Below are 25,008 nucleotides of genomic sequence, written 5' to 3' on the forward strand. Positions count from 1 at the left end.
GCAGTGTTTTTTAATCTTTATCCTGTTTTTACCCTTAAAGTGGTTTTCTGCTCTGGTTTCCTCTCTTAGCTACTCCACAAAGATGCTTGTTAAGAGAGGCTGCTATTAAAATGGCGGTCCTTGGCAAGGTTTTGCAAGTGTAGCAAACAAGTACTTAACCTGATTCAAATAGAGACAGACAGTACCAAACCACTACAGATCAGGGGCTAATAGTGCTGCATGCTTTATGACATATAGACTGGATCACTAGGAAGTTGGTGTAATTGGAATAAATCACAATTGCAAGAGTCCTCTCTCAGAAGGTCTCTGGGATGTACAGAAGCCCTCCCAGATTCCGGACCTATATAGGTAGAAGTCTTACTCCATAGCAGTTAATGTAATATGTGGGGTGGCCAGGGACAAAGGCATCCTTCTTTTAATTTCTTCTTTCTATTTTTGGGTTCTCCAAGTTTCATAATTTTGTTTCTTTAACCAATTTCAAGTTGTTCATGTCTTTCTCCTACACCTCGCTTCTCCAACCCTCTCAGCCTTTACACCTCCACCCTTTCCCTCCGTAAATTCTTTCTGTATCACATGACTTATATGAGATTGAGTTACTGTTTGTATAATTTTTTTCTTAAGTTACATCTTTATTATATTTTTAGGACCCAGGGACCATCCTGATATTGTTGATTCATTTATGCAACTCCTGGCACAGGTGTGTTTTGAGTTTTTTTCATTCACTTTTCTTTCCTTCTCTTTATCTTCCTTCAATTTCCTCCCGCCTTTTTTGATTCAATTTAGTTTTCTTACCTTTTTTTCCTCTTGCTATGATTTATTTCAGTTCTGTAGCGTTCTCCATCAAGTTTTTGATCCAGATTTTGATTTTGAGATGGGAATTCATAAAAACATAGGTGATCTTTATTTAGGCAGGGGTCCTTACTTAACCGACAAACCTTTTTATAGTTAAATTTGGGTCATAGCTGTTACTATGTTCTGGTAGTAGACATTGCCATACAGCACAAGTCTGTGTGTGTGCAATATAGCCTTCTCCAAATGTTTTATACTGGACTTGTCTGTTTTTAACTGTATTTGCAATACTAATGAAACCTGTGACTGTTACACCCTTTGGCACATGTCATTAACCAAAAATAATCAGGGTTTGCATTACTCAGTATAAACTCTGAGGGATCATTTATGAATATTGTTAACAGAAGTACAGTTGCCCATAACACCAAACAAGAAATGACAAGCCATAGATTATTTTGTGATTAGACAATAGGAAAAAGTATGTTCAGCACAAGCCTTAAGGCATACCTGCCAATGAGCGGATCTTCTCCTGATATGCTCACCTAGGGCCAAACGATTGTATTAAAATGGCGGTATATGTCCAATCATACTGAGGACAGCATCAACAAGCTGGAAAATCAAACCTGCCCGATCAAGATCTGGCTAATTTTGGACCAGATATCGGTAGGCCAGTTGGGCGTGCCGATAAATGGGCAGAATCTGCCTGTGTATGCCTACTTTTATTCATTGAGTTAATGCTGAACAAGCGGCTTGTGCAAGGACATTACTCTATTATCCTTTATTACAGCAAATGAGAATAATTACTTAAAACTGTCTGCTGATGTATTTGGCATTTGCTGGTGGATATCGGCTGCATGTGCCTGCACTCAGGCACAACCAGAAGAATTTTTGTTGGTACTGGTGGATTGTCGCCCTGCGCTTATTCGCAGGTTGACAATCCGCACTGTGTGACCTTGCCCTAATAATATAACGGCAGAAAAGCAAACCAAATCATATAGAGAGCAAAATAAGGTATAGTTAAATATTTATTGAGGCAGAACTCAAAAGGTTATTCGTATGTGGAAGGTTACTCTATAGTGGAAAAATGTGATACTTTTGTATCTTAGTCTTGTTTATGAATGATGCAGCATTGTAATGCTTTGATAAGTTGACAGTGCAATGTACTGATTAACTGTTCTCAGATACTCCGTTAACATCTAATCCAAATGACTTGCATTTATTCTTGGATCTATTGTTAATGCCACACCACATCCAGGAGTTACTGTTTATTTCTTACCCAATTCTGCATCTTGTTGTAAAAGAGAGAAATCGTCTGGCACAGGTGAACTCTATTTGTGTACAAGTAAACTACACTTGGATTAATGTAGTACTGATTGCTGAATGCCTGTGGTATAGCTATAAAGTGTCTGGTAGGAAAATCGCAAAAACACATATACTTTGGCAAACATGCAAACTTCAAAATGGAACCTGCACTTGGATAACAAATCTGTCCTTTAAGAGGGGAAAAAAGCAAATCAGACCATCTGCAGCAGAGGGTCACAGGTAAGTGACTGCAGTAATAAACAAGATTTCTTTTGTTTTTAGTTGATTTTTTTTTCTGCATATCTGTTACTCCCCAGGCTCTGAGACGCAAACCCTGCTTATTCTTGTCCAGTGAGCTGGATGTTAAAGCTGTCTTTCAGTGTGGTAAGTTCACCCATCAGGGGGCCATGACGCAGTTATTACATAAAGGGGATGTAAAGTCAAAAATGATAATCTTTGTGTGTTATTTAGACCAAAAAAAAATGTGCAAAATAAACCTATTAAAAAGGCTCTACCATTTTTTTTTAATTAGAAGCCTTTATATTTTGCATCTTATGCTGTTCTCCAGAAATGTGCTCTGATCACAGCTACTGAAAACATACAGGGCCAGTGGCCTGATGTGAAAAAAGCAGGAGATTGTTCTATACCAGACTTTAAGGGCTCTGGCACACGGAGAGATTAGTCGCCCGCGACAAAACTCCCTGTTCGCGGGCGACTAATCTCCCCGAGTTGCCTTCACCTGCCATCCCACCGGCGACTTGCCAGAGCCCTAAAAAAGAAAAACAAAACACAAAAGCACGGACTGTCCTGTTTTGAGTTTGTTTACTGGATTGTCATTGGTCAGTTGCTGATAAGAGAAAGTCAGGCACAGATAAGGAAGTGAAACATGCCCACTCTTCTTTCAGCTGCAGACATGGATGAATACAGCGCTCCAGTAAGGCTAATGTCAGACCAGGTGTATATTTTCGGCAAGCTGAAAAACGCTTGCCGAAAATACCACCGTGCTCCTCCTACCTGTGCCTGCACCCGAATGAATGGAATACGCTCGGGTGCAGGCACATGTAGCCTATATCCACATGTAAACACGAGAGAGCGTGCATTTTTATGAGTATTTTGGCTACATGTGCCTGCACCCGAGCGTATTCCATTCGGGTATTTTCGACAAGCGTTTTTTAGCTTGCCGAAATTAAACGCCATACGCCTGGTCTGACATTAGCCTTAGATGTGTTTTAACTGCTTTGCCGTCTGATTTTTAGAGCAATATCTGTTATAGTGTCTTCCAGGTTTTCTGTATAAATTTTAGTCAAGTAATTCCCAACTAATATTTTACAAGGCCTACCATCAATGTATCCACTAACCAGGGCCTGCTGAATATCACTGGAGTGGGTGGAGCCACCTCACCTACATAAAGAATATGGTTGGTGGTTCTAATGCCTGTGCCACTAACACATGCTATGACAGTTGCATTAACAGTCTCAAGGTTATGACCAGCATTGGTGCATACACCACAGCTTGGCTTTGTAGGTAGTAAAGAAGCGGTATATTCATTGTAAATAATAGACATTTCTGCACTTGAATTGCAGCTGTGTAAATTCATGCTAGTTGTTGTATAATATTCAGACAAGTAAACAAAACTTGCAAGTTTAAATGGACTATTGTGCTTATAGACACGCATCCTATAACAAGAAAATCCAAGAACATTTTTTAGCAAGACTTTTAAATACATTTGGGCTTTGGCTAATAATGCAAAATATTCACAACCCTACTTTTGGATCTTTTCACATTTTGTTATGTTACAGCCTGGAATTTGAATGGATTTAATTAGGATTTTTTACTTTGCTAAAGTTAAGAGGACTCATTTTCTACAGAGGTGCATGGTCAGGTGGTTAGGAGGGGATCTATTACAGCCTGCAGCCTTCGTCGCCCTCTTACTAGCGAGTCTGAATAATGCAGAATTTAGGGGATGGGAAGTAGGAGACCTAAAGGCTCTGCCCCTCTTGAATACATTAAAGCCAAACAAAGGCAGTGCTGCATTTAGAGCGCAGAGACCTGCTACAGTTCTGCAAAAGAGGAAGGCTGTGCCAGGTTTTTGTGCTTTGCGTACTGCCTTAGAGATTGTAAGTGACCCCTAGTGGTGCTAATAGGTGTAGTCAGTGGTATATTTGCACTTTACATATTGCTATAAACTTTGGCCAAAAAGATATGTCTTCTTCTCATCGTCTCGCATTGTAGCTGGGTAACACAAGGCAATGATCCCATTGGCAAAGCTAAAGTAACTCTACAACAGAACAGTTGGAGGCACTCCCCTAATTCAAAAAGTAACTTTGCTAATGGAGGTGAATTGTAAAGTGTAAAAGGACATGCAAAGTACTGCGCTCATCAGGTCATGCAAAATCAACAGCACTGTGTACTTTATCTTCTATATAGGTAGCTTTTATAGATCATTATGGCTGTGAAAAATTGCACAAAAAGCAAAAATGTATATACATATAATGTATGAAAGGACATAGTAAACATCTTGCATTCTAGGTCATGCTAAGTGTTAATTTATTAGAAAGAGAAACTATTAGATGTTTAGGTCACAAACCGTTACTGTCTGTAGGGAGAGTTTGTTTTTCCTGTGTGTGACTAAAATACTGAATACTTTATCTTTATAATAAATGAATGTTCTGTATGAGCTAGGATGCATGATGTTTATTATGTATTTTTATACATATACCTATATGGAAGTAAAGGGGCACATTGTTGTTGATTTTGCAGGAGCTTAGTATGAAGCATAACACATACAACTGAATTTATAGCTATCTCTATGATATTTTTGTTTTACTGCTTTAAGGGAATAATTCATGCTTCCTTATAAACAATAGAAAATCATCCCATTCACATTCTTTCAAGGCACAGAAACTGTTTTATCTTTGCCTTGTTGCCCAGTTATTTTTCTATATTCTTGCTACTCAGTTATTGTCATATGAATAAAGGTACATTTTTATTTTCATTTTTTTTAACCTGTAGGAGTCATATCGCTAAAGTTTCCTGAGGCACCAACTGTGAAGTCAAGTTGTAATTTTTTTGTAAGTATTTTGTCCATTTTATGAAACATTTTCTTTTGCTTATGGGCAGATTTATCAAAGTGTGCGATTAGAGCCCACCACAGTAAAATTCCAACTCTTTCTCTTAATTCCCTTAGAGAATTATCAAGATGTGACATTAAAACAGAAAAAACTCTCCCACTGTCTAATAATTCTTGTACGATTTTTAGAAGTGTATTTATCAATTGATTTTTCTCTGGTGAGCTATAATGTCATAGACATAGGGAAGATCATAAGCTGTTTTGGCCAAAAGCATAAGCACAACTCCACCCTATCTTTTATTCAGACTTGATGCTTTTTGGTCATCAGCTGAATATTTAGATCAGTTCTATTGCTCTGTGTGGCTACAATATTATAGTTATTGTTACTTTTTGCTACTTATCTTTCTGTTAAGGCCCTCCTCTATTCATATCCTTGTCTCTCTTTCAAACCACTGTCTAGTTTGCTAGGTTAAATTTGATCCTAGCAACCAGATAGCTCCTGAAATTCCAAACTGTAGATCAGCTGACCAAAAAGCTAAATAGTTTAAAAACCGCAAATAAAAAGACCAATTACAAATTGTCTCAGAATAGCACTCACTACATCATACTAAAAGTTAATTTAAAGGTGAACCAACCCCTTTAATACTGATAAGTGGTAATACTCCTATTTTCTTCTATGTAGACACTGAGTACATTTCTGCACTCGTTTCTCAAACCTATGTTTTGTCCTAAAACTTTTCCAGTCATATACCCTTTGTGCTTATGGCAAATGGGGATCACATTACATTATAATTACATTATAAATGCATTTTTTTTCAGATTGAGTTTTTGCCTCGATGTGGAGAACTGGCCCCAGTAGGACAGGTTGTCCACGACGAAGGGAAAATTCTCCTTCAAGCCGCACTAGAGGTGAGTACACTATTCTTTATCTAAAATGGACATTTGTATACATTATAATGCATTACATCCAAGAGCTTCCTACCAGTTGGTAAATTTACTTATCCCTATTTACATAAAAATGCATTCCTTTTTTTATTCAATTTTTCTTTTTTTCCGCCTCTGTAAAGAACCCTGGGTGTATTTAAGGTGTGGATGCTGGGCTACATATTGCAAATGAGTACAGTATGTAGAACTTGCATTCAGGGCTGCTTTAAAGGTGCCAGTGGGCCCAGGGCAAAGATCTCAATGGTGGGTCTCCACAGCTGCTCCAATGAATTTCTTATAGGACTATGCTTAAGCGAACTTGAGTACAGGGAGGCAGGAAATACAGGAAGTCTTTGCTTACTGAAATAGACATGAGGTCCAGGTGTGCTAGTCTATACCACACACAGAAAAAGATAAACTGTTATCACAATTACCAGATTTCATTATAAAAGGAACATTTTAATAGTACAATACATGTTTATGTTACGCTCTTCCAGCTGATTAAAATGAGGGGTCTGCCATTTTTGGAGGTATGCTGCAGTCAAAATGAATAGCACATTTAGAGTCTTATATTATTTCATGCCTGATACAAGGCACTTTTCTGTATAATAAGTCAAATTTAAATTGTCACTATTTCCAGTGCTGCCAAAGCCTTCAAATGTAAAGCGAAAGAAAGGCTGAGGATTATTAGAACTTCTGTTGCATTTGTCTATGCAACTTCCTTTAATTGCAAAGTCACACTTAAGGGTTACCATGAATAGGCCAACATGTTTGTTAACCACGTGTCAGCACACACAGTAGCCCAGAATATATATTAATCACTAAGATATTTATCAACTAGATGATCTTCTCTGCCAGCTTGACATAGTGGCTTATGTTCGGGGCCAAAACTGAGGCCTTCCCAATAAGTATCTTGGTCAGTTTAAGTTATTAACTAGATTGCCTGGAGACCTATCAGGTGGGTTCTCTCCTGACAAGTCTTTCTGGACCTCCTTTGTAATAAAATGCTTGAGTCAGAGTCCAGATGCATAGATTAGTCCGCTTTAGCCCACCACTTGGGCTGCCATATGGGACAAAGCTTACCTAATTTATAACCTCTTCCAACATGTGTATGTGCCCATGTATGGACAGGTTTTGAGTCACTATTGTTGCATCTAACACCATTTTGTGTATATAGTGTTTAGTCATATGGATATTGCAGAGCGCATAAAGACATGTTTCCAAACCACTTGGATTCCAGTTGAATTTTAGTTTATGCAGCCAGTCTGCTGACTCCTCTTGCACACGACTAAATTCTGGAATTTGTTCTTTTTGGACAAATAGGGTGGGAGACATGGCCTGTGTTAACATGTGACCAACAAGTATTATAGTGAGGCACAGGCGAGTAACTATAGAGGAAGCAGACCTCATGGTCACGGACTGCTGCACAAAAATTCCCCTCCCTAGTCACTTTTAATATTGAAAAATTAGCACGTCTGCCATGGCCAGTGTAGAGGGCGGGCGGGGGAGTAGGGTTGCTGGGTTGTGCCAGGCCCCTCTGAAGTTTTCTTTGCAGGGGGACCGGTGACTGCTTGGTACGCCACTGGTGAGGCATAATCTTTGCTTTCTTTTGCAAGATGAATTTTAAGCCCACTTAAATCCTTCTATTCTCTGATATCTGCAGGGAATAGGGGGACAGGCTTCACGCAACCACATGGATCACTTTGCAGACATTCTCTTCTCATTGAACAAGAACTGCTTTGCATACCTGGTTGTCTGGTTGAAAGAAGTGATGCAGCAAGATGGCTTCCCTTCCCCACGCCTTACCCAAGAACAAAAGGATAACTTCAGCCAGCAAGTTGTTCGGTAAGAAATGCTCTTGATATAAGTAGGCAGTGTAAAAGAAAATGTGGCAAGGTCACACATGTAGATGTCCTTGGGTACAATATTGCTGGAGATTGTAAGCATTGTGTTCATAGGAGATAGCATATTGTACACTGAAATGTGGTTTTTATTTTGTAACCACTGTTGTTTCTCTTAAAGCCTGCCCTTATATATGTAATATGCCAGGGACGCTGGATAATATAGGTATACAAATAATAATAATACATGCTTACAGGTCTCAGTTACTACATCAGGTGTAGCCAGATCCACACTGGGACCCAAATAGGCCCTGGTGTTCCCAGTGCACAAAGAGTCCCAAACAGCCCCCATCAGCCCAAGAAATAGTGACTGTCTATGGCATCTTACAATAGCCCCTCTCTATCTACAGATTTCCAGTCCAGGCCTGGGTGTGTAGCTGGCTTCACCTCCAAGAAGCCTTTTTCCCTCCCTATCAGCTCTAGTATCTAATCAAGTTCAGCAATATGTGGGTGTCAGGAATGTGCTGGAACTGCACAAAGCTACAGCTGTGATTTGCACAGATTATTGGATTCTCACATAACTCCCATTCTCCTATATTTTAGGGTTATGTTGATTATAGTGATATATATAATTATTATTAATATATTAGGGTAAAGATTACTCTGCTTTCTTTTGTATTGTGTGGCAATTTTCTTATTAGGGAGCGTGTGAACAAGAGACGTATGAGGGATATGGTGAAAGACTTTACCCTGCTGTGTCGTGGGCTTCATGGAACAGAGTACACTGCAGACTACTGATAATGTCAGCAAATCATCTTCTAAAAAGAAGGGACACCAGCTGACAAGCTTGCCTGCATTTCAAGACTGCATCAGTCCCCGTTATCCTCAGCCTGAGCTGTTTTCTTGTCTTTGTGTGACAGGGCTTGAACTGTACCGTCACCTCTTAGTGCTGCTGGAGTACCTTGTGCTGTTAAACACACAGGGTAGTGATCACTGCATCTGGGAAAACCTTTGCTAAATGCTCTGCACATATTGAACATTGTGTCTAGCTCCATTCTTCAGTGACTGACTTTGTTTCCTCTCTGTGGATGCCTGTGCACACGTTTGCCTTTGTGAGGTCAATGACAGAACTTGTATGCTGCTTGTAGGACATTTTACAGAGACAGTATGATGAGGTTAGTGAGTGGACAGAACAATATATCCTCATCTGTGCTGCTTACCTTATGGTTATATATAATTATGAATGAGCATGTATGCAGGTTTTAATCCTTCTTATCCTCTTTAGGGGCTAAAAATGGACTGTTAGAATAACTTTACCTGAGATTAAGAGGACTGGATATTTAACATGAATATATCAGCAATGGCACCAGTTACAGTAACTTTTCTCTCAGTTAGAATCCAGGGATGTCTTATTGTTCTATTCAAAATGGATCATTTACTCATCTTAGACTTTCATATTACCTTATGGTCTATGCCTAATGCCAAAGCCTGCCAGCACTACTGTTTAGTCCTTCCCTGTGCAAAAGAAGACCCCTATACGCTGCTGTTTGTTTCTTTTTGTTTTTTAACATAAATACAGTCAAAACTAAATCAGCTTTTGTTTCCCATGAACAGAACAAAAAGTTAATGACTGATCTTTTAAAACATTGCTTCTTAAAACAAAATAAATTGGCAGAGCCATGAACCGTCATGCCTGTCTGTATGATAAACCATGTGAACTATCAAGGGTTCAGTACCCGTAGAGCACTCGTCGCACCATTTCTAACTTAGGGAGTCAGTCCAACTGAGGAAGAATTCTGTGATCCCCATATTTTTTAACAATACTTAAAGGGGTGGTTCACCTTTAACTTTTAGTATGTTATAGAATGACCTATTTTAGGCAACTTTTCAATCGGTCTTTATTATTTGTTTTAGTTTTGGAATTTGCCTTCTTCCAACTCTTTGCAGTTTAAAAAAACTATTGCTCTGTGAGGCTACAGTTTTATTCTTACTTTTTGTAACTATCTTTGCTGTTCAGGCCCTCTCCTCTTCCCCCTCCCTGGTTGCTAAGGTAACTTGGACCCTAGCAACCAAGTAACAACTGAAATTCCAGACTGGAGAGCTCCTGAACTGAAAACAAAATAGCTAAAAAACTACAAATGAAAAATGAAGAGCAATTGCAAATTGTCTCTGAACATGACTCTCTACATCATACTAAAAGTAAACTCAAAGGTGAATAACCCCCCCCCCCCACACACACAAAAAAGGCCCTAAGCCCAAACAAATTTATATTTTACCTTAAAAATCATTAGACATACAATTTGCCCAATAGCATTCTGATATTTGCAGTCCCTTCTATAGATACAATGCTGCAGATAGTTATATAATGTAACTCTAAGGTGTATATTTATGAAAGTGTGCAGTTTTCTGTGCTGCTGTCCCTCTCCATGTAAAACAATGCTGCATCAGTCTGTGTAGAAATGGGCACAGCTAGTGAGATTGCATAATATACCTTTAGGGCTCTGGCACACGGGGGAGATTAGTCGCCCGCGAACAGGGAGTTTTATCGCGGGCGACTAATCTCCCCCGTGTGCCAGAGCCCTTAGGGTAATTGCACGCGGGAGATTTGTCACTGGCAAGAAGTCAGCACTACCTTGAGTGACAAATCTCCTGAAAATATCTTTGCATTGTTGTCAATTTGAATCTCCAGCACTATAACGTATAACAAGGCATAAGCACTGGAATATGCAGGAAAAGGCAAATATCTATCAATTACACAGTTTTAATTCTACTATAGCTGGAGAATCCCACTGACCCCAATGCAAAGATATTTTCAGGAAATTTGTTGTCTACGGATAGTGCAGGTTTTCTGCAGGCAACAAATCTTACTATGTGCCATAACCCCTAAATCCATGGTGGTTTCTACACAAGTTATACCAGACATCTGTCACCTCCATTGAAGTGTATTATGTTTACAGCGAGTTCAAGCTGACTGGGCACCCTAGGGAACCCGGCCGGCCCCCTCACCAAGGGTTCAGACTAGGCGTAGCAGAAGAGGTACATACCTAGTGCCCCCTGCCCACCATTGTGCCCTAGACACGTGCCTCTTCTGCCTACCCCTAGTTACGATGGCCTTGATAAGTTTTGCAAAATGTAAGGGGTTTGACATACACACTTTTATTTTTAGGGCACTTAGAGTGTTTATATGCAAAGTGGATGGCAAAGGCAGAGCTTGTTAGTTTAAACACAAAATAAGTATTTATAAGACAAATTGTACACTTTTTTCTAGCCTAAAATTTTAAATGTTTCTAGACATAAGTGTTTATCCCAGTGGTGAGAGTACAACATGATCTACCAGTAGATTTTGAGCTGGTGGCCACTGTAGGCTATAATAGTCCAGTACTGTCCACAAACAACTTAATTGGATCACTCTTCTGGGTCATTTCCATGGTTCAGATGAGGATAAAACAATGAGTTGAGAAATTGGCATTTAAATAAAATAAGTTTTGTTTTCTTGATGTAATAACATCACCTAATATAAGAACCAAAACAGTTTACTCTGGGCACTAGTTTATCCTTGTGCACTAATGCTAAAAACTGAGATATACAGTGACTACATAATGTACTCTAGAGGGAGCTACTACTGTATATATCCATCATTGTCTGCAAAAGGATACACACTCTGTAATGAATTGTTGTCATTATTATGTAGAATGGCCCTTATCATAATGTTCTTATTGGTGTCTTGGAAAAACTGCATATTTTATTAACCCTTGGAGCAGTGACCCAGCAGCCCCCAGAAATGCTGCTAAAAGTGGCTTTTGGCTCTGCAGCTAAGACTGCTATCTTTTGAGCAATTTTAAAGTTGAACTAAGCCCCACTGTGTTTATTTAATTAGTAGTCCCCCTTCCCCCTTAACCTCATCCAGACTGCCTCTGATTGGCGGCCACCATGTTTGGCCATGTTACATTTTACATTTCACATTCAATCCCAGGCTCCACAGCTATGAACAGGAGCATTTGCTAGTAGTTAGGCTTCCAGTGTGCATGCTCCTTGAAGATCAGAACTATGGAGCTGGGGTTGGATGGGACACAGGAAAACATGGTGGCACAGGCTGAAGATGTTTACTTTCTGCGCTCATAGACATAGACTTCTAGAATTTTAGGAGTTTTTACATTTTTGTTAGTGGCCCCAGATTTAGAAACTGCCATACACTTTAAGGACCTTATTACAAAATATCCAGTCCTTACAGCAATCAAATACTCCCACTTACATTGGGGAAAAACACAGTTTCCAGTCTGAAGCATGGACTCCATGCTCAGCAAGCTGGGCAGGAAGGAAATTGCTGCCTCCCTCATGTTTGCAGCATAGGCCCAAAAAGCCAATTGTATCAACCAAAAGACTTTGCTGCTGAAGCTGGCAATATCAAGCAAGTGGGAAGAGCACTTACAGGCAAATTTAAAGGGAAAAGCTTGCATTATGGCTTCTTCAATAAATGTTGAGGTAAAACTTATCTTCCACAGGTATAAGTTAGAAATTATTTCTCAGAATTGGAATATGATGCTAGCCCTTTAACTGTTTGGTTTTTACCCTCCTATTCGGTATCATCTTTGACAGAGATAATCAGACTGTGCCCCCAGATCAATCTTTCTGACCTTTACTCCCTACTCACAAACTGGAGGCGGCCATAAGGCATGAAACCATTTTCATTTTAGTCACAGGAAGCCCATGCCTCAAAAACAACTGACTGTGTGTTTAAAGACATAGTTCAACAACCTGTTGCACTTAAATAAACAAGTCCATGTTTCAAATGTACCCTATATCTGTTTCTGTGGCTCCTTATTTATACCTGCATATTTTAAAAATGTATGAAATATGGTGCGGACTTTAGTTTATATTTTTAAGAATCCAAGCATTTTTCTTTTAATGGCGGTAACATTTAGTAGACTGATCTGTCTTTCTTTGAGGGAGATCTGAGCCTTACCAGTTAAAGGAGTTAAAGGCATTGCTGGAGTTTGTGTCTTGTCTGGAGGAGATCTGACACAATGTTTCTGAGGAATGAGAAGTCTGGGAGAGAAGGAATTATAAGTTTCATACAGAAACTGCTTTCAGTTGAGTTACATGCCTCTCTGCTCAGTTCTATCACTCCTGTCAGCTATGGAACTGAGCAGAGAAGTGAAAGGAGATGCTTCCTGCATCAGGAAATTAACTTTTTCAGTTCTGTACAGCATTTGCTCAGACAGAAGCATAGTGGTGCTCCTGTTACATGTTCATTGCTAGCATGACATTTCTTTTAAAATAATTTTACAAAGATTATTTTATGCCAATGGATGTCCCACCACCATATTTACCCTACTGGCTCACCTATTTGTCATATCTGACAATGCTGCTAGATCATCCCAACCTTGGAGCTAGTCTCCAAACTGGCTGTCCCTTATTCCCAGAGTGCCCCACCTACAGTACTGTAGCTTAGGGTAGAGCCTCGGCTCACCAGATTCACATGCATTCCCCAGCCTGCCAGGTACACTAGGTCCACTTCCCTAGAGCAGGCATTATTACATGGGCATACTGTTTACATGAGCTGACTGGTTTACTATATCCCTACATTTCTTAACAGGACCAGCCACACAGGAAAGGAACAGGGAGTCAAACTGAGCAGGCGACATGTGCCTGAGTATCTATAGATATTATTCAGTCTTTCAGATGTCCTATATCAGACATTTCACTTGTGAGTGTTAAAGTGTATGTTTTGTTAAAAAAAAGGGATGAAATGTATATTGTGTATAAGTTTTATAAATGTCTTTGTAATAAATAATGGCTTTTACATTTCCACAAAATGCCTAGCTCAAAGGTTAGTGTCACTGTGTGACGTGCAGATTTCCAGCCTTTGCTGGTGGCAGATCCCAGTGAGAAGAGAACACTACAACCACTGCAGCCAAAGCATTTCTAAAATAGGGTAACTTTTGAAAAAAATGAGCCCCAATTTTAATCAACAGAGAGTTAACTATCTGTTGAGGAAAATAACACTGCTTCTAAACAATATTATTGTCAGTTTGTTCAATAGAAAAATGACCAAGCTGCAGATTAAAAACTTCAAATATAGAGCTGAGTATAAAACTCTGTTTGAAAAAAGCCTCATTGAAAAATGGCACTGAGAATCTCTGCTTTTTACTGGGGATGCACTAAATCTTGGTTTTTGTTTGGGATTTGGCTGAATTCTAGTGCCCATTGCAGGAGTCGGATTCAGACAAATCCTAAATATTGAGCTGAACCAAAACCAAACTGTTAAAGTTGTGATCTGAAAATGTCACTTTACTCCACATGTATGAAGAGGGCCCGGCACAACTGTACCCCCCCCCCCCCAATGCAGTTTGCTGCCTTCTTTCTCACAAACTTTTTTTTTTTTTTACATAAAACCCTACACCCTAAATATGGATATTAATATGATTTCATAGGGTCTACTGAACAGTTTTATGGCCAATATGCATAGATCAAAGTATGTGGCTTGCAGGGACCCCAAAATGAAAAATTCTCAGCTGCCAATTCAGCTTCTACATACAAAGCACCCCGCCTGCGGAATTATCGAGGAGCAAAAGAAAGCCTCCCCCCGAGTGGATGTTATTTCACAGAAATAAGAAGAGTGGGGGGGATGGCATCCATCCGCGTCCCTCCCCAATTCCAGCTGTGGTGGGGACCTTTCCTGCCCATATGTCTTTCTGGGCAGCAGGTGTGTTTTGATTGTGTAAATGTATATTTTGGCATAAAAGTGCTTCTTTCAGATTCAGTTCCTTTACTTTAGTGGGTTTTGCCAGGTCTGAGGTGCTGGAACACAATGGTGCATTTTAGATGTTGTTTTTGCATAGAAAAGCACATACCTTTATAGAGAGGTGGCTTTGCTCTTCGTGATGGATTTCAGTGATCACAACGCCTGGCGTTCACACGTAAGGAACACAAAGAAGCTTTATAAACACCCCATTTATTTTACACACAATTACACAATTTGCACCACTGTTCTTGGCTTATTTTGAGCACATTTATTAATAGGAAATAATCCATCCCACAGAGCTAATCCTGCTTTTTATAAAGGTGTTTTTTGTTTTACACCAGACTAATGCCTCACATAACACAGTTGTACAAATTCACATAGCAATTACATTTTGAAATAAAAAAATGGTGTGAATCTATACACAGTGGCTGTGCTTAATGCTACATTTTATGCAGTTTGTCAAGCTAACGTATGTTATTATTATCCCAAAATCTGACATGTGGCTTCACACCACATAAAACCACTATACAGCTTTATTAATATGCATGTTTTTTTACATGGAATACCACATGTCAGTGGTTTTCAATTTTAACATTTCTTAACACACCCCAAAGCTCGAGATTAAAGAGGTTTATATTACAACTGAATTTTACTAGGATGTAGATGTTATGAAACCATTTGCAGTTGGTCACATTTATATTCCCCTCATTAATACTGCTGTCTGGTTTGTATGGTCAGTTGGACCGTGGAGATCTGTACGACAGCAAATGGATAACACAGCCTTTTTCATTAGGCAGTAGTTCTTTAATGAAAGTGTAGTAGATTCTTTCAGTAGAAGCAATTTAAGGCTGTAAGAGAAGCTAATTATGCCTGGCATGAATACAAAGGTATTCTAACAACCAATGAAAACAAAGAATCACAGTCTTTACCGGCATTATTTCTGTCTGCCTCTGTGTTTTAGGTTTTTAGAAATGAAGCTAGGAAAATGAAAGTGTGATGTCTGCATGCTATGGAACCCGGCACTTACTCCTAGGCCACTATTAAGTTTCACCTGGAAATTCACAATTTACCTTTGTGTCACAATGGATTCTGAACATCACATGTGGTGTAACTTTGCTTTGCATGTGTTCATTTTAGGGATGCACCGAACCCAGTTTTTTGGGTTTGGCTGAACCCCCTAATAAATCCCAAAGAATTCAGGCGAATACCGAACCAAATCCTAATTAGCATGTGCTAATAAGGATCCGGAAGGGGGTAAACGTTGTAGCGTGCGGCGTAAATTTTTTTCACTTCTGTGTTCACACGGACGTTTAACCCTTCAAATCCTAATTAGCATATGCTAATTCGGATTTGGTTTGGTAAGGACTGTGGATTCGGGCAAATCCGAACCCGGCTGAATACTGAACCGAATCCTGGATTCGTTGGACCCCTAGTTCATTTACATATACCCCATTGCCCTCTTAGTTTGCCTGACTACAGAAACAAACCAAATTAGCTTACCCCCAGACACCAATTCCCACAATGCCTTGCACATTTGTTATTCTCCCTGTTCTCGGGTCTGTTAGGGCTAAACTCCACGAGTGCTTTTGACAGATGGTGTGGGGCCAACAGAATTGGTTTGACAAATTGGATGTAGTTGCTTGGGTCAAAATATAATGGGATGGATACAAAAATCTGATGTGTAAAAACTAACTTTTGCCATCCGACACAACATGCTGCACCAGGGGCGAGCCGGGCCAAGCCGACCGGGCGCCCTAGGCAACCCGGTCGGCCAACTCCGCCCACCTCCCCGCCCCCCGAACGGCGCATGCGCGCCAAAGCACAGGAGGTGGGGCAATTAGATTGGTCATTGCCTCCGCTGCCAATGACAAGCGGCGGAGGCAATGACAAAGTAGCACTAGGGGTAGGCAGGAGAGGCTCCTGCCTGGCACCCCTCAATCGTTGTGCCCTAGGCAGCTGCCTCTTCTGCCTACCCCTAGTTCCGGCCCTGTGCTGCACCTGCGTCCAAAAAGATAAAACGGACGGTGTTAGAAAGACTTTTTTTCCTCACTGAAATACATTGACTGTCTGATGTAGACACATGAACAAAATAAAACATCCAACTTTATCTAATGACTTGCAGTTACAGCTGTGGAGATCAGATTTTGTAGGATCCTGTGCTGCTGTGTGGTGTTGCATGACCGCATCAAATGAAATCTGACCCACAAAATCTGATCAAAAGCACTTGTGAAGTCACAGAACATACTATGCATTGTGGGAAATGGCTTATGAGAGCTGACTACAAACAGAATACTGCAGTTATATGAGTAGTCAAGAAAAGGGTAATGTAAGAAAAGTGAGAAAGTTAGAAAAAATAAGTAAGAAAATAGCAATTTCATTTCCAAATAAATTCTAAAATCACTACAAATGTTGAATTACTGTATATTAACAATTTGCTTAGAATTCATTATGCAATTTCCATTAACAAGGGGCATTTCTCTCTGCAGAGCAAATTTGCCCTTACAAGACAATGGTGGCTGCCTTAGGAAAAAAAACTCTATTCACAATTATATGAACTCTTCACTTCTTTCCACACAGAGGAGTGTGCAAAAGTGTGCCTGTGTTTATTAGCCAAAAGGTTACAGAAGTTTACCTACTTGTCCAAGTAGGCCATTTTCTTTTCTAAATAGTTCAGTTTAACCTACCAAGCACCCTGCACTGAGGCATTCCTTATTTACTAACATACGTAACCCATGGCCAATTAGATCATTGTTTTCATTAATTTCTAACTGCACTGGGCCGTTCTAACTGCTTAGTGCAGTGCTGTCCAACTGGCGGCCCGCGGGCCGCATGGGGCCCGCGACCCCCCTCTGTGTGGCCCCCCACCTGTCTGGCTGCTTTGATGGCTTACTGTTGTGTAAGCTTTAAATGGTATCAGTACTGTGATTAACTGACCCCCTGCATGGTTCTCACCTCAGATTCAGGCTGTAATCCCCCTGTATTGTTTAAATATGTAATCCCCTGTGTTGTTCACACCTTTTAATCCCTGCATTGTTCACCCCCTGTAGTGTTCACACCTCAGGCTCAGGCTGTAATCACCCCCATTGTTGCCCTGTTCACACCTCAGACAGGACTGTAGGAGCAGTAGAAACCCACAAATAATCCCTGCACACTACAAAAAGAACATATACTGTGGTGGTACTGCAATTAAAAAGTTTTTTAATATATAGTTATTGTACAGAGTGTAGGCAGAGTATGTCACACACAGGCACTCAGGCAGGGTAGGGAAGGCAGAGTATGGCACACACAGGCAGGGTAGGGAAGGCAGTTATGGCACACACAGGCAGGGTAGGGCAGGCAGAGAATGGCACACACAGGCAGGGGAGGGAAGGCAGTTATGGCACACACAGGCAGGGTAGGGCAGGCAGAGAATGGCAGGTTTTTGCTGTACTACAACCATTAATATGGGTATGGTCATGTGATAACACGGGTGTGGTTTCAAGTGGGTGTGGTTTCAAAAAGGGGAGTGGTCAAAACTGGCTTCCATTATCGGCCCTCCACCACGTAGGTCGGAAAAATTCCGGCCCTCGGTACCACAGAAGTTGGGCAGCACTGGCTTAGTGGATACCTTATTTAAGTAAAGATGTGCTAATGTAGCAGGGCCAGATTTATAAATAGGCACCCAAGGGCCTGTAACCTATAAAATCAATGATGTTTAAAACAAATGAAAAAAAAACCCTCCCCAGCTGCCAGACCTACCAGTGGAAATCCAGTGGTGGTGCTGGGGTGTCTGGGGCATTTTCATCCCAGAGATATCAATGGAAGTGACATTGTGTGCACCCTTGTACGTGATGTTATTCCCGCCGTCTGGGGGGCATACTAAGGTCCAATGCCTAGCACAGCAATGTAGTATGAGTATGTTTAGGAGTAAGGGCCCTGTGATCTTATATGTAACCCTTGCTTGCTAAATTATTGTTAATCACTGTATATCTTGCTGCTGCTGCTGTTGTATAAAGACGATGAGTCTAAAATTGCTGGAACTAAAGGCCAACAGCTTGAAATGAACATGTATTACCATAATATGTGATAGGGACCTTAGATTGTAAACTCCACTGGGGCAGGGACTGATGGGAATCATGTATAATTTCTGTAAGGGGTTTTGGAATATGTAGGATCTATAAAAATGATAGATAATAATTATGGATGCACCAAACCCACTTTTTTGGGTTCGGCTGAACCCCTGAACCCACTCTGAAGGATTCAACTGAACCCGAACTGAATCCGTGTCCTAATAAACATATGGTAATTAGGATTGGAAGGGGTTAAAAAAAAAATTGTGTGTGTAATGATGTAGGGCTAAAGGAGACAAGGTATATTTGCACACTTCAAAGATCACTTAATGACATAGACGTATACTAAATAGTATTTTCCATGGGACATAGGTGTGAGAGCCATGCCAATGCGACTTGGAGCACTTCCATATTTTCCATCGTGGTTGGGAGGGAACACTGAGGGCTCCTCGAGATGAAAGAGCATCGGCTGGCGCCAAACAAGGGAATTGCAGACTCACTTGCCAGGGGCAAACCCACTTCAAAAAGCCAGCGGCTGCATGGGTTGCCAAGGGAGACACTGGTAGTACAGCCACCCCTCCCTCTTACTGTGACTCAGACATCGCTTTGGGATCCCCGTCTGTCTGGGAATTCTATCCCGCCCAACACTGTGCTGATTAACTCTTCACTGTACCCTTGTCATGCTGTGCTTTAAATAGCTGCAGTTCCCTGGCTATAAACCTGAAACTGGGATGTCCAGTCATTGCTGAACTGCATCTCCCACTGTTTCCAGTCAGGGGCTCCAGTGTAAAAAGTACAAGTGAATATATGTACTGTTTGTGTGAAGCTTTTGTAGCAGTCATGATAACTGAGAGCTCTAGTTCTTTAACACCTTGAAGGGGAACTCCAGCTTCCTAACCAAAATTTGTTAAAGAGCCCCACATAACACAAAAAAACCTATTATATCTATCACTGTAATCTGATCCTTTCAAACGTATGAAAAAATACCATTTTTATTTGCTAAAATCTTGCTGCAAAACATCTACAACATGATTTGAAATCCTGGCAGGGGAGGAGGGACTAAAAACATTTAGGTTACAAATTGTAACTACTTTTCCACAGCTTACAGACAGCATGCAGAAACTACATAACCCACAATGCATTGCACTGTGATGTTGCTTTCCTTACTGACATCACATGTGCAGGGAATTTTGGGATTGGGAGGATGCAGGCTGAGGACAGTCGACTACTGTTACATTTTATTTGAGTCTCAAAGTAGTCAGCCAGATCAGCAGGGGCTGGGCTTAAGTAACTGTTCCAAACCATATTATTAAATTAAAAATCATAAAAAGGCTGCATATTTTTCAAATGATGTATATTGCAAATTTGGTTAAAATGATGTTTACTTTTCAAAAAGCTTATGTTGTGTTTGGGTTTAATTATTCTTGTTTAATAGACAATCCCTGCCTTGTCTGCATGATTTTAACAGCACCTACTCTTCAACAATTAGCTGACTATTCCTCACTGGAATTATATTATTCTGCATTTATATATATATATACCGTATATACTCGAGTATAAGCTGATCCGAATATAAGCCGAGGTACCTAATTTTACCTAAGAAAACTGGAAAAACTTATTGACTCGAGTATAAGCCTAGGGTGGGAAATGCAGCCGCTACTGCTAAGTTTCAATAATCAAAATAAATACCAATAAAATTACATTAATTGAGGCATCAGTGGGGTATATGTTTTTAAATAAAGAAAACAGTAAACTAGCTCTGTAAGTGGAGAAGAAAGTCAACAAAACAACAGGCACTGGATGGTCTGGTTGTGGGTGGCCTAATTTGCACACAAAGGACAGAGGGTGCTAGTCTGGAGGGACCCATGGCACCCGACTCGAGTATAAGCCGAGGGTGACTTTTTCAGCACATTTTGGGTGCTGAAAAACTAGGCTTATACTCGAGTATATACAGTATATATATATATATATATATATATATATATATATATATATAATGCAAGATGGCAAATGGCTCACAGGGGTCTTCGGGATGTGTGAACACTAAGCTAGAAAATAACAGTGCTCATAATGAAGATGAACAATTGTCATTACAGCCTACGCACTAAATAGAAATATACAATATGCGTGACATATTAAACCACTAATTCTGTATGGAATTTGTACCTAATTACTTGTGGGGGAGTGTAGTTACAGGTTTTGCAGGAGATACAGAAAGAGAAGTTTCTGACAAAGACAAATCACAAACAGGACCAACAGTACCTTTGGTGCCTAATTTTAAATGTTGCAGATTACATTTCTATATAATCTTGCCCACTTGTTGATGCAGAACTGCAGCTTCCATATTTGTTGAGCTGCTGGCCAGGCAGGTATGGACTGGGAATCTCTATGTTGTATCTGCAGCTTGTACCTTATATGAACTCGAACCCAAAACTCCTCTGCTACCATCAGTTGGAATGCTACGAGTTGCAGTTCTGCAATAGCTGGTGAGCCTCATGTTGCAAATTCCAACAAACACAAATACTTATGTAGTTACAAGAAGTGTAACACTCAAATGTCGGGTGCAATCTGATCATAGTATGTGATGATCCCTCAAAGGCATAACTATGATATTAAGCTTCCTGCCTCTCTGAATACTTTCAAAAGCTCCTGTGATGTCTACAGTCAAAACACCAATCAAAATAGATTACCTTTTTTAACACTTGTCTAAATGACTGGTACGCTCTGCTAGCATTCAAGTTCAGACGTGAAGAATAAACTCAAAATAGCGCATTTTTAATGGAGGGGACTTAAATGCAACAGTACTACAGAGAAAGAAAGGGAAAGATTTGTGAATCCGTAAGAGTTAACAGTAAAAGCTGCAATGAGATTGGACTTCCAAAAACAGATCTTTAAAATAATCCCGGAACTGTAACATTTAACTGCCGAAACTACTTTTCCTGTTTCTGTGTAAGAACACACTTCCTCTCATGGATGCAGACAGTGACGTGGTTTTTTTCTTATAGTATTGTTTATCCTCGATTTTTTTTTTAGAATCTTTTAAATAGAAATCAGTGCGTGTTTCCTCCAGCCCATAACTGCTCTTTAGGTTTGTACAGATGATATACAGGCCTTACTGAGGGTATCCACAGTCAGGGACCTCTGAGCTCATAACCAGGTTAAAGATAGAGGAAATATTAGTGTATCAGTCATTGCCACAATTCCAAGAATGTCTTGGACTTCATATTAGTGTTCAGCCCAAATCACACCCTAATTTACCTTAAACTGGGATTGTTATATAATAGTACACTTATATATAGTATATAGGAGTATACAGAGTTAACAGAGATTCTCCCAAACTCTCACCCCAACTAACCTTCAGGCTGGGCCTCCACTGCCATTGCTCCAGCTTCCCCCAGGGGGCCAGCATCACATTTGGGGAACGAGTTAATCATTAACTTCTGTTCCCTATAAGTGATCTTCTGCCCACAGGTTACACAGTGTATAACTGTATGGGTTCTGCATGCATGTCTCCAATTCATCAAGCCCTTCCAGTCAAAATGATCAAAAACAGATCTTAAATGACTTAAGTCCCTGTCCCAGGCTGCACTGGAAATATTCCAACTGAATGGTCATATATAGAATAATTCTGTTAGGAAAATGAATACCTAGTCAGTCAAAGCCTTCGGTACCCACTGCAAAGTGTATATTTGCTCCTTAATCCAAGTTCTAAACTGTCTGGTTTCCTGAGGTTCACAGAGCAGAGAAGGATAATGAAGTAAATATACTGTGGATGGAATGCTGTATGAAAATGACAATTTCCTCTTGTTTTTTAAATCATATCTTTTACTTTACAGTTGGAAGGAGATGTTGTTTCACATTTTCCATTCAAAGCTAATTCAAAGTGGCCAATTTATAACTGCTCAAACCTTTCGGCTTGAGCATTCATAAGGCAAACCCAGTTAAGAAACTCACACGGGGTTTCGGGAAAAAAACTTAGTTAACTGAGGTATTTTCCCCAGAGTGGGGATTCTAAAATAAGAAAAAAATTGTCAGATTTTAGGTGCCAAGGTTTCTCTTATTTAAGAAAGCCCGCTCAGGGAAAAATGTCTCATCTTACAAGGTTTTTTCCCCAAAACCCCACGAGTTCCTTAACTCACACAAGGTTAACCTTAAGATTGCTTGAGCCAAAAGGCTTGAGCAATAATAAATCAGTCTGATAGTGCAGCATAATGATGTAGGTGTAGTCATCAAGTCAGGCTAAAGTCAGACACCATATATACACCAAAGGAGAAATCCACTGACTTCCACAACTCCCTTGTGTGTTCAATCACAGGATCAGTCTGTTATGTATTTTTGCCTGAGTCTTTATATCAGTTTCTTCTTTCTTCTGTTTTTTTTTTCATTTCTCTACTCATTGTCCTTCTCCCCAAATGTCATACCCCATTTGCTCTTCTTGTTCCTATCTTTCTTACCTTCTCTTCTTTGATACATATCTGCTTGTCAAAAAGTAATTTAAGGCACTATTTAACAAAATAAACATGCACAGCATTTTGTTTTGTATTTACTTTATTTCTGCTTTGCAAATTATACAGGTTTTTTTTCCTATATTGGGGCTTGTGTATATCAAATCAATAATCATTTTTAAAGCGTCAGAATTCCTCCTGAATTTTGTGGCATGTATTAAAGAAGTGCAGGGGCACTGCTGCCATGATGGAGTTGAGAAACTTACCTCAGGTGGCAGTGCCCCTGACGTTACCAGGAGCAACAAAAACCCACTCCTGGTAACTTCAAAAGCCGATTTTTAAAATGGACAGTGCTGAGAGCAACGCTAGAAGACAGGTTCACCTTCAGGTAAACTTTTAGTATGTTATAGAAAGGCGTATTCTTAGCAACTTTTCAACTGGTCTTCATTTTTTATTTTGTATAGTTTTTTAATTATCTTCCTCTTCTTACTCTTTCCAGTTTTCAATTGGGGGTCACTGACCTTGGCAACTAAAAAACTATTTCTGTGTGAGGCAACAGTGTTATTGTTACTTATCTACAGTATATTACTTATCTTTCTGTTTATTCTTTTATTCATATTCCTGTCTCTCTTTCAAACCATTGCCTCGTTGCTAGGTTTAATTGAACTCCAGCAACCAGACAGCTGCTAAAATTCCAAACTGGAGAGCTGCTGAACAAAAAGCTAAAGAATTAAAAAAACACAAATAATAGTAAATGAAGACTGATCACAAACTGTCTCAGAATATCACTCTCTACATCATTCTAAAAGTAAATTTAAAGGTGAACAAACTGTAAGCTACTCATTTATAGACTTTAAGAGCAATGTTCTGCTTTGCTAACACAGTGGTTTACTCTAGGAGACCAAGAGCAGTGAGATCTGAAAGTGATCTTGAGGTAAAAGCACATGAACTAACCTCAAATCACCCCCTTCCCTTACACAGAAAGTCTCATTACCTTGTGTTTAATCTGTGGGGGCATGGAAACCTTTTTGATCTTGTTTCAAATCAGACCAACACATCAACATATCAGTATACTGTCATTTTTTTTTTTACTTCTTAGGTATATTCAGTAGTTGCACATACAGAATGATGTTTCCCAGTGGGGTGGAACTTAGCCACTGTGAACATTGACACACAAGACCTGTTCACAGAGCCAGCTAAGTCCTGCCTCTCTAGAGGATTCCAATATTGTACCCTTTATTCATAATGCTGCTTTGCTTATTCAAATTCTAGAATGACAGATCTGCCTTTTATCTGTATCCCAGTGCAGGCAGCAGTGCACTTAGTTCCAGCACTTGCTGGCCAGATGTCTGGAAAGCTATCTTCCCACGTACACACATTGCACTTTGCAGGACGACAGTCAGCAAGAGGAGGATGATTGGCCCGGGACTGATTGGAAATCCCTGGCAATGTGATTTTGTACCATACATTTCCAAATCACTCTGCCAGGAATCCTACCAGCCGCAGAGTGAAAAATAGAGTCACAGACTTCTTATCCAATTGTGCCCACAAGGATGGAACACGATGGTTTTCCTGGAGGAAAGAGCCAGAAATCCTTGTGTGACAGGGAACAGAGGGAGCTTACAGAAATGGAGCTAGTCTCAGTGAAAACAGACCAAACAAAATTCTAAGCCAGACATAAAGAACATTTAATTTATGAGTAAATTTTCATGAAACACAGTTTTCTGTTCCCCAAATGGTCACTTTGCATAATTATAACAGAATTCAGGTACAATAGCTTGAAATATAGAACCATTTTCGAGACTGTTGTGAGCTGTTAAGGGACACACAAAATATATTATCA

General features: G+C 40.0%; 1 protein-coding gene and 2 non-coding genes across 3 annotated transcripts in view; 1 reads left to right on the plus strand and 2 right to left on the minus strand.

Moving 5' to 3' along the window:
* Nucleotides 1-9,616, plus strand: part of ipo13 (importin 13) — a 46,498-nt gene extending 36,882 nt beyond the window's left edge. Inside the window, exons 15-20 of the mRNA XM_002931583.5 lie at nucleotides 645-697; nucleotides 2,409-2,475; nucleotides 5,104-5,162; nucleotides 5,981-6,070; nucleotides 7,749-7,930; nucleotides 8,628-9,616. Coding sequence (XP_002931629.1) covers nucleotides 645-697; nucleotides 2,409-2,475; nucleotides 5,104-5,162; nucleotides 5,981-6,070; nucleotides 7,749-7,930; nucleotides 8,628-8,724 — 548 coding nt within the window. The 3' untranslated portion in view covers nucleotides 8,725-9,616. The remainder of the gene's footprint in view (nucleotides 1-644; nucleotides 698-2,408; nucleotides 2,476-5,103; nucleotides 5,163-5,980; nucleotides 6,071-7,748; nucleotides 7,931-8,627) is intronic.
* Nucleotides 9,617-24,300: 14,684 nt separating this feature from the next.
* mir27c-1 (microRNA mir-27c-1) lies at nucleotides 24,301-24,382 on the minus strand. The gene has a single exon (NR_049660.1). It is a non-coding gene; the product is annotated as a microRNA mir-27c-1 (primary transcript).
* A 206-nt stretch (nucleotides 24,383-24,588) lies between these two features.
* On the minus strand, nucleotides 24,589-24,671 carry mir23a-2 (microRNA mir-23a-2). Its single transcript, NR_049550.1, is given in 1 exon segment — nucleotides 24,589-24,671. It is a non-coding gene; the product is annotated as a microRNA mir-23a-2 (primary transcript).
* Between the last annotated feature and the right edge of the window lie 337 nt (nucleotides 24,672-25,008).

This window comes from Xenopus tropicalis, chromosome 4, assembly GCF_000004195.4.
Source record: "Xenopus tropicalis strain Nigerian chromosome 4, UCB_Xtro_10.0, whole genome shotgun sequence".
Lineage (NCBI taxonomy): Eukaryota > Metazoa > Chordata > Amphibia > Anura > Pipidae > Xenopus > Xenopus tropicalis.